Here is a 12,242-nt window from a genome sequence, read left to right as displayed (position 1 = left end):
GTGGAAAGCATGTTACATGTGATGCATTTAATTGACCTTTCACCCTAACAGTGTTCATCTATCCATTTCTCTCTCAGAAAAATGTGGGACTGTCTGCAGATGAMAGTCCATGGAGAGACACCTGCATGTCCCGCCAGCAAAGAACTGGAGCAAAAGACGAGATTCCCGAAGGTGCRAGCCAAAAGCTAGCCTTTTGCTCAAGTGTAGTGCATGGGTTGTCAACACTGAAACCGGAGTTTGTAACCTCTACCTACTTCATGCAAATCACTCTAATTGCCCTGCACAGAACGTATAACTAAATTGCCCCCTTGCAGCTAATATGGACTACTTTTATCCCCCTAACGATTAAGGTWAGGATGGAACCAACCAAAATCATAAAACGATTTAATACAAAATACATTTCACCAAAATCAAGGTTTCATAATTATTGGCACTCCTCATTTAGTACTTAGTGCAACCACCTCTGCCTCTCCTYGTATGCATCTCTGTWTCGACGCTGTATCTGACCAAAACGTTCAATTTGTGTCTCATCTGACCAGAGCACCTTCTACCAGTCATAATTTAAATGACGTTTGGCAAACTCCAAGSGCTTGCATCTGTGTCTTGGGGTCTGAAAGGGCTTCCTTCTGGCAACCCTTCCAAAGAGCCTGTGGTTGTGGCCTGCAATTCCTTCACAGTGATTCTTGGGGATGTGGTTGCTTCTCTCACCATCCTCCTCCCTATCCTGGGGTGCAAAACGCATTTGCTTTCTCTGCCCATGAGGTTTTCAACTGTTCCATATCTTTTACAKTTTTAAATAATTGCCCTGACAGTGCTCAGTGGTATATTCAATCGTTTGTGGATCTTCTTGTAGCCATTACCAGATTTATGAAGGTCTACGACCATCTGTCTCTTTTGAACTGCCAGTTCTTTTGTTTTCTTCATGGTGTTGGATGACAAAGGGATATTGCATGCATGTTACCTTATTTTTTATACCCTAGTGAAACAATAAGTGATGTAATGGCTCAATATAGTTCCTTAAGACTTAGATAAACTTAAATAAGTGGAGTTTAATTTTGGTATGTTATTTACAATAATCTTTAATGGTGCCATTCATTTTAAAACCTTGATTTGGAGGACATTGATTTTTAATTAAATCATTCCATCGAAACATTAAAAGTACAGTATTTCTCACGTTGGTATTCTGAGTTTCTCTACAATTATATTGTTTATATTTTTTAAAGTATTGTTTGTGCATTGCCAGTCAGGGGTGACAGTAATTTTAGAGCCCACTGTATATATACACAACATGACCAAAAGTATGTTGACACTTGCTCCTTGAACATCATGGGCAATAATATGGAGTTGGTCCCCCTTTGCTGCTATAACAGTCTCCACTCTTCTGGGAAGGTTTTCCACYAGATGTCGGAGCATTGCTGCAGGGACTTGCTTCCATTCAGCCACGAGCATTAGTGAGGCCGGGCACTGATGTTGTGTGATTAGGCCTGGCTCACAGTCAGCGTTCCAATTCATCCCAAAGGTGTTCGATGGGGTCGAGGTCAGGGCTCTGTGCAGGCAAGTCAAGTTCTTCCACACCGATCTCGACAAACCATTTCTGTTTGGACCACGCTTTGTGCACGGGGGCATTGTCAGGCTGAAACAGGAAAGGGCCTTCCCCAAACTGTTGCCACAAAGTTGGAAGCACAGAATCGTCTAGATTGTCATTGTAGGCTGTAGCGTTAAGACTTCCCTTCACTAGAACTAAGGGKYCTAGCCTGAACCATGAAAAACAGCCCCAGACCATTATTCCTCCTCCACCAAACTTTACAGTTGGCACTATGCATTGGGGCAGGTAGCGTTCTCCTGGCATCCGCCAAACCCAGATTAGTCTGTCAGACTGCCAGATGGTGAAGTGTGATGCATCACTCCAGAGAATGCGTTTTCGCTGCTTGAGTCCAATGGCGGCAAGCTTTACACCACTCCAGCCGACGCTTGGCATTGCGCATGGTAATCTTATGTTTGTCAGCGGCTGCTCTGCCATGGAAACCCATTTCATGAAGCTCCAGACGATTTGGTTTCAATTAAATGGATTCATTGGTTCTGGGAATCTAGAAATCACCATACAAATACGCCAACATTTATTCAAGACAGTTGTATGCAACAAGACCCCATGTTGAACTACTGACTCAAATCAGAACTCAACAGAWTGATAGCTCTCCCACTGTTAAGATTCTTAGCTTACTGCAAAGTTGATGAACCCTGTGACAGACAAATCCAAACTATGAGTAAGGGTCAAAGTTAGATTAGCGATATTGTACATGGTCCCAATCCCAAACTACTTGTTATCTCTCCCTCTAATATCTGACTAGACTAGATAGATATTAGTTATGTTGTAACAGCTCCCCCTCGCTAACCATTCGCTGGGCTAGATCATACTACCTGGTAGATAGGTGAGTGCAACTGAGTCCTACACTATGAATCAGGTTAGAGGAGTTAGAATTGACCAAAGTTATCTGGCTAAGTTCAACTCGGGATAACCGATACCAGGAAAGTGGCTCACCTTTTAGCCAGGTAAATTTCAAAGGCAACAAACTTTTTAGAACCAACCTGGTCTGGGGCAGGCTAACTCAATCGATCCTTAATAGTGTCTGAGCCATAACTTGAGTACCAATGAAATTAGATACCCTCCCTCGCGCAAATATTGTGTTATCATCCCTTTCATTTGAGAAAGACAACTGATTAAATATTTTATTAATCAAATGTTTTGTGTTAAAAAAAAAWTKTAATATTAAAATACCTATCACATTACACATTTAGTAATGACAGCATTTGCTCTCCAAACTGTACGTTTTTGTGCCCGATTGGATTTAAAAATTTGCCAAAGCCACAACTAACCATAGACATATAATCCATAGGATGGCAGTACCCATTCAAGTCAAGACTGGCAGCCATTGCTAGTGTMCCCATGAGTTTAACAGTCAGACTGGCAGGGTTAGAGGTTTAAAAACCCTTCTATGGATTATATGTYTGTGGCCACAATGCAACAAGCTGTTCCACAGATAGAAAGAGCGATTGGAGTGGGGAAAAGGTGCTCGTGCATTGATAAGCACACCAAAGATGTCCATAAAATAAAGACGTCACTTCTAAAGGCCTATTTCACACCATAGCCTGCTGAATTCACAAGATAACTTKTCTTTCATTGCGCCACAAAATGTAAATGTGGCACTGACTCGCCAATGGATTGATGTTTCAACAKTGTCTCAATGAAGAGTTCAGCGTTCGACTATCCACGTGCGAGGCTGACGAGAAATATCCACCTTCGTAATACGGATAAAGCCTGACCTTGAATGTGAAGCAAACTGAAGCTGGCTAGCTTTTAAAAAGCCTGAGTAGATCTAGCTTGCTTTGTACTATAAACTGGGTGGTTCGAGCCCTGAATGCTGACTGGCTGACAGCAGTGGTATATCAGACATATACAAGGGGTAAGACAAAACATGTATTTTTACTGCTCTAATCACGTTGGTAACCAGTTTATAATACCAATAAGGCACCTMCRGGATGTGTGGTATATGGCCAATATACCACGGCTAAGGGCTGTGTCCAGGCACACGGCGTTGTGTCGGGCAGAGAACAACTCTTAGCCGTGGTATRTTGCCATATACCACAAACCCCCGAGGTGCCTTATTGCTTAAGTATACCACTCTGGTGTCCCAGGTCTGAATTAGTCCCTGATTAGGAGAGGATGAAAAGCAGAAGTGTTTTGGCCCTCCAGGACCAACATCTAACAGCTCTGGGCTAGAAAGAGTGATAATACCACAACCCATTGTTTACACTGACCGAGATCCTTCAGGTCATTGGGGCGGGGGTACCAATAAATACCTGAGTGATATTGTAGATTCATGGGGTCAATTTGGGTTTCTTGTGGCCATTTTCAATGCATCATCACCAAAACTATACTTCTGAGCTCGTGGTCACAATTTAGACAGATTGCAGATACACAACATGGTATAAATTGAATAGAACAAACAAGCCAAAGTTCCCTTTGTTTTGATGATTATATTTAAGCATCAGCATCTTTTCTTGGAAATGGGGCAGCATATAAAAAAATGAATGAAATAAGAAAAAACTAGACTACATGTCAATCGCTACACCACCCCTGTACAGTGCAGGTTAACAGTTAAGTACACCTCACCCCCCTCCCCAAAAATCCCTCACCTCCCCTCTCCATTGATTCCCTTATTCAAAGTCACCCCCTTTCTCACGTTCACTACTGCAAAAGCTCCTCGCCCAATCAACACGGAGAYGAGCAAATTTGGGACCCATTGGAGCTCAGGGTCAGAGTTCAAGCCCCTCCTTTACCTGGCTGTAGGTGTCCATGACTCAAAAAAATAAGTATTAACAACTCAGGGGATAAAAGTATTTTGTCTGCTAACTCTGATGCCAGCTCTGATCATTATCCGGGCCCTCAGCTTATTTCTAACTGTATCTCTAATGTATTCTACTCCGATTGGTTTATTACCTCAGAATAAAACTAAAATCAGAATAGAATGCCTTCGGTAATTGACGATGAACAAAATGCCCTCTAWCAAAGTACACAGCCAGCAACTTCCTCCCAGTCGAATGATGGATAATGGAGTCCATCCACTGTTCCAAAAGAACAAAAGGTTGCAGCATGTAACGTCCTCCTGGGTAATTGGTGATATGGGTGTGGCCTGAAGAGATAGAAAAGACAGGGGCTTAGTTCCTCTCCTGCACAAATACAGTCTCCTGTGGACATAGCCCCGCCTCCTGCAGTGTGATGTCATAGTCCAAGTGGGCCAGCTTCCGCCGGGGGAAGTTTGTGACGAGCTCGAAGCGTTCGTTGGGGTAACCCTTCGACTGGACGTGTCTCACGAGAGCCTGGATGGGGTGGAGRACACAAGAGGAAGAAGGTAAGTAACAAGTCATGGTAACAGCTTACTAAATAACAGCTTGATAACTACAGTGGCAAGAAAAAGTATGTGAACCCKTTAGAATTACCTGGATTTCTGCATAAATTGGTCATAAAATTAGATCTGATCTTCATCTAASTCACAACAATAGACAAACACAGTCTGCTTAAAMTAATAACACACAAACAATTATAMGTTTTCATGTCTTTATTGAACACACCATGTAAACATTCACAGTGCAGGGTGGAAAAAGTATGTGAACCCTTGGTTTTAATAACTGGTTGACCCTACTTTGGCAGCAATAACCTCAACCAAACGTTTTCTGTAGTTGCAGATCAGACCTGCACAACGGTCAGGAAGAATTTTGGACCATTCCTCTTTACAAAACTGTTTCAGTTCAGCAATATTCTTGGGACGTCTGGTGTGAACCGCTCTCTTGAGGTCATGCCACAGCATCTCAATCGGGTTGAGGTCAGGACTCTGACTAGGCCACTCCAGAAGGCGTATTTTCTTCTGGCCGACAGATAGCTTTCCATTCTTCTGCAAAATGTCTTGATAAACTTGGGAATAAATTTTTCTGTCCATGATAGCAAGCTGTCCAGGCCCTGAGGCAGCAAAGCAGCTCCAAACCATGACGCTCCCTCCACCATACTTTACAGTTGGGATGAGGTTTTGATGTTGGTGTGCTGTGCTGTGCCTTTTTTTCTCCACACATAGTGTTGTGTGTTCCTTCCAAACAGCTCAACTGTAGTTTCATCTGTCSACAGAATATTTTGCCAGTAGCGCTGTGGAACATCCAGGTKCTCTTTTGCRAACTTCAAACGTGCAGCAATATTTTKGGGGGACAGCAGTGGCTTCTTCCGTGGTGTCCTCCCATGAACACCGTTCTTATTTAGTGTTTTACSTATCGTAGACTCGTCAACAGAGATGTTAGCATGTTCCAGAGATTTCTGTAAGTCTTTAGCTGACACTCTAGGATTCTTCTTACCCTCATWGAGCAATCTGCGCTGTGCTCTTGCAGTCATCCTTGCAGGACGGCCACTCCTAGGGAGAGTAGCAACAGTGCTGAACWTTCTCCATTTACAGACAATTTGTCTTACCGTGGACTGATGAACATCAAGGCTTACAGAGATACTTTTGTAACCCTTTCCAGCTTTATGCAAGWCAACAATTMTTAATCTTGGGTCTTCTGAGATCTCTTTTGTTCGAGGCATGTTTCACATCAGGCAATGCTTCTTGTGAATAGCAAACTCAAATTTTGTGAGTGTTTTTTATAGGGCAGGGCAGCTCTAACCAACATCTCCAATCTCATCTCATTGATTGTACTCCAGGTTAGCCGACTCCTGACTCCAAATAGCTTTTGGAGAAGTCATTAGCCTAGGGGTTCACATACTTTTTCTAACCTACACTGTGAATGTTTAAATKMTGTTGTTTTTTTGGTCTATATTGAATACAATACATTTGTGTTATTAGTTCAAGCAAACTGTGCATGTCTATTGTTGTGACTTAGATGAAGATCAGATCAAATTGTATGACCAATTTATGCAGAAATACAGGTAATTCTTAAAGGGTTCACATACTTTCTGTTGCCACTGTAGTTATAGGCATGGAAGAGCCATGTCCTCTATGTTAATGTCCCAGGGAGTTTGTGTCAGTTGCATTTCAACTCAGGATGAATTGAAAATCAATTCTTGAACTGAAAACTGACCAGGACTTCTACGTGGACTTATTTCAGGTCATGAATTGAACCGAAGACCTAACACAAGAGTTCATTCTCACCATAAGCTTAGCCTTGAACGATAGGGCGATCTGCTCTCTCTGGCCATCTGGATAGCGCAGCATCAGTCTGGCCTTGGGACCTGACGATACAATACAGGAAGAATGCAGTCAGGGTAGAGATGGATGAAGACGTAGATATACACACACAATTTACATTTGGTCATTTAGCAAACGCTCTTATCCAGAGCGATTTACAGGAGCAATTAGGGTTAGGTGCTTTGCTCAAGGGCACATTGACAGATTTTTCACCTAGTCGAACCAGCGACCTTTTGGTTACTGGCCCAATGCTCTTAACTGCTAGGCTACAATCTCAAAGTAACAGTCACAGCCACACACTTAAACATGATGCGCAATAACACAGTAGTTTTAATACCATTGTCATCAAGGCAGTCGAGGTCGGAGGTTTCCGTCTTAACAGATCTGGAGCTTTGGCCAGCTGAGGTGCGATGGTTCTCCCCAGAACGATGCTCTGAGTCTGGGTCGGCTTGGGAGCGGGCCAGGGTGGCCGCCGGAGGCTCCAGGTGGTTCTTTTTGCTCTCCTCTTTCCTGTGGCTGTTCTCTTTGTGGGGGGACTTCCTGTGACGGACGGGGGGACTGTCCGGCCGTGGCGGGGGCTGGGGGGCTGCGGCTGCAGAAGTGGGAGGGGCTGGTCCTGGAGGGGTGTGTCCGCCAATGGAGTAGGAGCTGCCCTCCCGGGGTTCTGTTGTCTCGTTGTCCGAGCCGTCGACAGAGATTAGGCCCTCGCTGTCAGAGAAGGGCTCCGCTTCGGAGTCTCCGTCCGAGTCTGCATCTGCAGAGTGGGGGGAGTCAGGGAGGTCGGGGGCGGAGGACGACTCATAGTGGGTCTCCTGGAGAGAGGCTCGGATGGCTGCCTCCAACTGGCTGTCCTCACTGGCGTCTATCAGACTCTCCTGAGAGAGAGATGGGGAGAATAAATCAAACAGAGGTGTGAAAGAGAGATAGAAGTGATGAAGAGAGAAAGAGTGAACAGACTGAGAGAATAAAGTTACAATGTGACTGGAATTAGCAATATGGACCTTATTTAAGAAAACACAAAGAGAAAGCTGAAAAAGAGAGTAGGAGGTGACTCACGGAGCGGGCGCGTTTGGCGGGGGGCGGGTGGCTGGATGCCGGGCCATCTAGCTGGCCATGTTCCGTCAGGAAGCCCGTCACCTGTTCAAGAAACGAAGCCACGTCCAACTGGTTCCACTCCACCATCTTCTGACCTGCAGAACGGTCAAACACGAGCATCGTCARTAAGACTTTCAAAACCTTTTTAGTGTTAGTAACTGATCAAGCACTCAGAAACCCAGAGCAGGCCTCACCTGTCCGGGGGTCCAAAATGGAGATATAGGGAAACTTGTTGAGCTTGTAGAACTGGATATACCTCTGTCCCTCTTCACTGTCGTGGTAAACCTGTCAATGCAAACACACACACACACACAGCAGGTCAGCTCCCCTCAACACGCATCTATGGCACACAGTGTGTGTGCGTGTGTGGAAGTGACAGCGTATGTACTGTGTATGCATGACAGACCAACTGGCAGGTGTCTTCACTGACATTTTCAACGTGTCCCTGATTGAGTCTGTAATACCAACATGTTTCAAGCAGACCACCATAAATCCATGTACATACTACCTCAATTGGGCCGACCAACCAGCGCTCCCGCACATTGGCTAACCGGGCTATCTGCATTGTGTCCCGCCACCCACCACCCGCCAACCCCTCTTTTACGCTACTGCTACTCTCTGTTCATCATATATGCATAGTCACTTTAACCATATCTACATGTACATACTACCTCAATCAGCCTGACTAACCGGTGTCTGCATGTAGCCTCGCTACTTTTCTAGCCTTGCTACTGTATATAGCCTGTCTTTTTACTGTTGTTTTATTTCTTTACTTACCTATTGTTCACCTAATACCTTTTTTGCACTATTGGTTAGAGCCTGTAAGTAAGCATTTCACTGTAAAGTTGTAYTCGGCGCACGTGACAAATAAACTTTGATTTGATTTTATGACAAGGAGAAAAATTGTGACAGTAACCACATTTCTATCCGACCATTTCATGCAGATGAATTACCTGACATATATAAAAAAATAAAAAAATCACAACCGTGCTGATGGAAACATGAAACGCCAGTACAATTTTATAAATGCCTGACAGAGAAAATGTTCGTTCGACATGGTGGAATCTTTTTGTGTCTGTAAAATAAAATGATGAGATAAATGGCGGTGGAAACTACTTTATGCGCAGATATTTATATAATAGCCTTCATATCCAAGTAAACTTGGGAGTCACGCTAAGATATGTTGTGTGGTCCTAATAAACATGCAGTTTGTTAGGCTAAAGATAAGTCAGGTGGTGAAAGTGCACGGTAAAAAGCTTGACGCTCAATTCCAATAAATATAGAGGGTCTTAGTCTGGTGATGATCGATGCTTGGCAGCCGTTTTACAACTACAAATAATATTGCTCTTGTCCATAATAATCTCATAATGTAGGTAGACTACCCATACAGTATATGTGAGCTGTTGGCTAGAGCACATGTACCAAGACCAGAATGGGCACATTTGCTATAAAACAGTTTTTGTGACAAAACCATCAGTAGAGTTGAAAATGAGCTGAAACCAATTTAACTTGAATTTTTCATTCGGTATATGGGAATTTAACGGCGTAAGTTTTTTTAATGTGAACTACATCATCACGCACAACCTTTTATCAGCAAAAAGTCTGATATAAAACATCTCTGGTGGGAAAAAATATTCTATGCAGATTTTATAATATTTGCATGAATATCTGCTGCAAACTGGATGGAAACCTAGCTACTGAAACACAAAGTATTTATTTCTGAATGGGAAGGTGACATTTCATGTGTGAGTGCACATTCGTACCTGCCAGAATATGAAGTGCTCCCTGATGATGGTCCGGACCGCGTCGTTGCTCCATACGTCTCTGTTGAGACACTGGCAGGCAAAGTCCTGCACATTCTGGATGTTGATCATCAGCCACTTGTTCTCCAGCTGACCACAGTCCTTCGCCTAGAGAGAGAAAGGAGCCAGATAGGTATTAAGCAATATGGTAATAGCCTTGCCCTCTGGCAGGCTAGGTGGAATTGTTACCATATTGCTTAAAGGCCTATTCAATCCTTTCGGCTAAGGGTGGTTTGGATGACGGTCGACTGACAGTCCTCCGGGTCAAGGGAGCTTGGGTGTCCAGGGGGGGAGGGGGATCCTCACCGTCTCAAAGCTGCCTTTGTGCATGAGCTCGACAGGGGGCCGGAACAGATCCGCCAGGGTGCTGAGTTTTTTGTCCGCCGCACTGCCGTTCCTCAGCTCCTGCTCCTGGCGGACTTAAAGAGAGCAGAGAAGCCTTTAGCGTATATACCACAACCTGACCAAGATCACAACACAAGTAGTGCTTTGCCTGATGCCTGATGCCTGAAGGCTGGGTGGCACTATTTTCTATGCAAATACATACACATGTAGGCTACTTACTGGTTTCTGTTTGGAAGTCCCTAAAACCGTCAAATATGGAGCGGGCAGGTCTTCGTCGCTTTGGCGCTGCGAGAGTGGTAGATGGAGAGAGAGTGAGAGACTGTTAGATGACTGAGACAGAGGGAGGGGGTGACAGAGGGAGCATCAAGTTGTAGTGAGGTAGGCTAAATTATGGGGTTGCTCTGCAGTACTGTACCTCCAAACATAGGCTCTGGCTCCACCAGTATGTCCTGCTTCTGAGGGATGGGCGCACGCACTTCGTCACTGCAAAACAGACAGACAATATTCAACTTCAATTCCAGGAGCGCAGACCTTTTTCTCATGAACGTGCTTTAAATGAAAAACAATAAGACCAGGATTGGCGATCTCTCGAAGTTTGGGTTTGTTTCATCACAGGCCCAATCTCTTATGACCCTGCAGTTGTTGGTGTGGTGGAATAGGYCATTGACTTACTCTGCGGGGGGAGCTTTGCTGCTGGATGCCCCTGCTGAACTGGAGCTGGTGCTGGGCTCCTCTGCGATYCCCCCTCCGTCCAGGAACATGGTCACTGCCATTTCTAGATTGTTGTTGCATGCTTCTAGCATATGCTTCCCCACACTCTCTGTGGCACCTGGGGAAATGTAACAAATAGCATGGATGACACACACACACACGTGACCAGATGTATTACATCTGAAATATATTTTGTTGCATTGAATCATTTCTTAATTGGTTGACATAAGCCATGTTATTAAATGTTTCACGAGATCTGTACACCAACTAGGATCAATCCAAAAACGGACTAATGCGCATGCGCGGTTCTTGTTTGAGCTCAACGCACTGGCAGAAGGATAATGGCACTTTCACTATGTATACGTTTTATCTCCATGCATGGTAATCAAGAACTGTGTGACATGTGCAATTTACATGCAATCTAAACTTGCATGCAAAAATGTCTGCATATATAGATGGTTAGAGTTTGTCATGTTTACTGCGCATGTCTGTTTCACTTTTCATGTCTTCTCGACAGAACATGATACGATCACACAAAAAATGGGATGATTCGGCCAAATTGCCATCTACATATATATACCATTAAACATAGCATCATTAAATTACAATTTTAATGCAAACTTTGTGTAACAGTAACGTTAGCAGAAGGAGGCTGGTGTGGTGCTTCCGTTCCGATCGCTTGAACATGACAGGCGGGAGATGTTTCAGCCATTGTAAGGTGGAGCCTAGGCTAGGTTAGCTCGACAAGAGGAAAATGTTGCACCCAACGTCCATTCCACAGACATGAGAGAAAATAAGGCGAGTTATTGCACCTCTAGATACTCAAAATGACTTTTGGGGAAACTCTAGAAAGCCATTTTGTGTCAGACATCATCCCAAGACAATTCTATGTAGTCTTTCCTGGGGGTAATTTTATGTTTAAAAGTTATATGTTATATTCTGGTGACCACACACTTGACGGTCGTAGCTATCTCCAGTTATTTTCCCCCTTGTGTGACAAGAGGGGGCAGTAAGTAAGCACTGATGCCCCGTCTGATTTTCCTGCGCAGCTTTCTGTGATGCTGGGGCGACATGATTGTTTTCGGAAGATAACTCATGAAAAATTTACATTGTAACAATAAAATAAAACACATTTTACCTGTAATAGATGTGAACTGTTGTATTAACCCATTCACCCCCGGAGTTGATGCGTCCCCGAGCGCCGCCATCTTACCGCCACCAACAACAACACAAATCATGCGCGTGCGTACTGCCGTTCTGTACTCGCGAGCTTTGCCTGGATGGCTGCGTCACACAGAGACTTGTGTTGGATTGTGGGTAATGTATTTCATTACCCTATCTCTGGTTTGACTACGTTGGCTGAGTAGCAGGCCGCCCCTACCATAGCTCAATGGCCCTTTCAAGGGTWTCCTTTCAAGTGATACTGTTATCTTTTCTTCTCTTCACAGTATTCACAATAGTACAGCAGTTTTAGTCAATACATGTAATCTAATTTATACAGTGCATGCAATAGTAGCTTTCAATCTATTTCCTAATGTCAGTTTAGTGGTGTAAGCATTTGTGA

General features: G+C 44.1%; 1 protein-coding gene across 1 annotated transcript; it reads right to left on the bottom strand.

Annotated features, from left to right (window-relative positions):
- Positions 1 to 4,015: 4,015 nt before the first annotated feature.
- On the bottom strand, positions 4,016 to 11,924 carry LOC111957002 (UBX domain-containing protein 7). The gene is made up of 11 exons (XM_023977709.2): positions 11,817 to 11,924; positions 10,640 to 10,796; positions 10,383 to 10,450; positions 10,187 to 10,252; positions 9,929 to 10,041; positions 9,584 to 9,730; positions 8,015 to 8,105; positions 7,782 to 7,915; positions 7,063 to 7,600; positions 6,690 to 6,769; positions 4,016 to 4,878 (listed from the first exon to the last, which is right to left on the bottom strand). Exons 1-11 carry the CDS (start codon positions 11,914 to 11,916, stop codon positions 4,717 to 4,719), a joined length of 1,656 nt encoding a protein of 551 aa, XP_023833477.1. The 5' UTR covers positions 11,917 to 11,924; the 3' UTR covers positions 4,016 to 4,716.
- Between the last annotated feature and the right edge of the window lie 318 nt (positions 11,925 to 12,242).

This window comes from Salvelinus sp. IW2-2015, linkage group LG32 (assembly GCF_002910315.2).
Source record: "Salvelinus sp. IW2-2015 linkage group LG32, ASM291031v2, whole genome shotgun sequence".
Lineage (NCBI taxonomy): Eukaryota > Metazoa > Chordata > Actinopteri > Salmoniformes > Salmonidae > Salvelinus > Salvelinus sp. IW2-2015.
The sequence above is the reverse complement of the archived record's forward strand: the minus strand, read 5'-3'. Positions and strand labels throughout refer to the sequence as shown.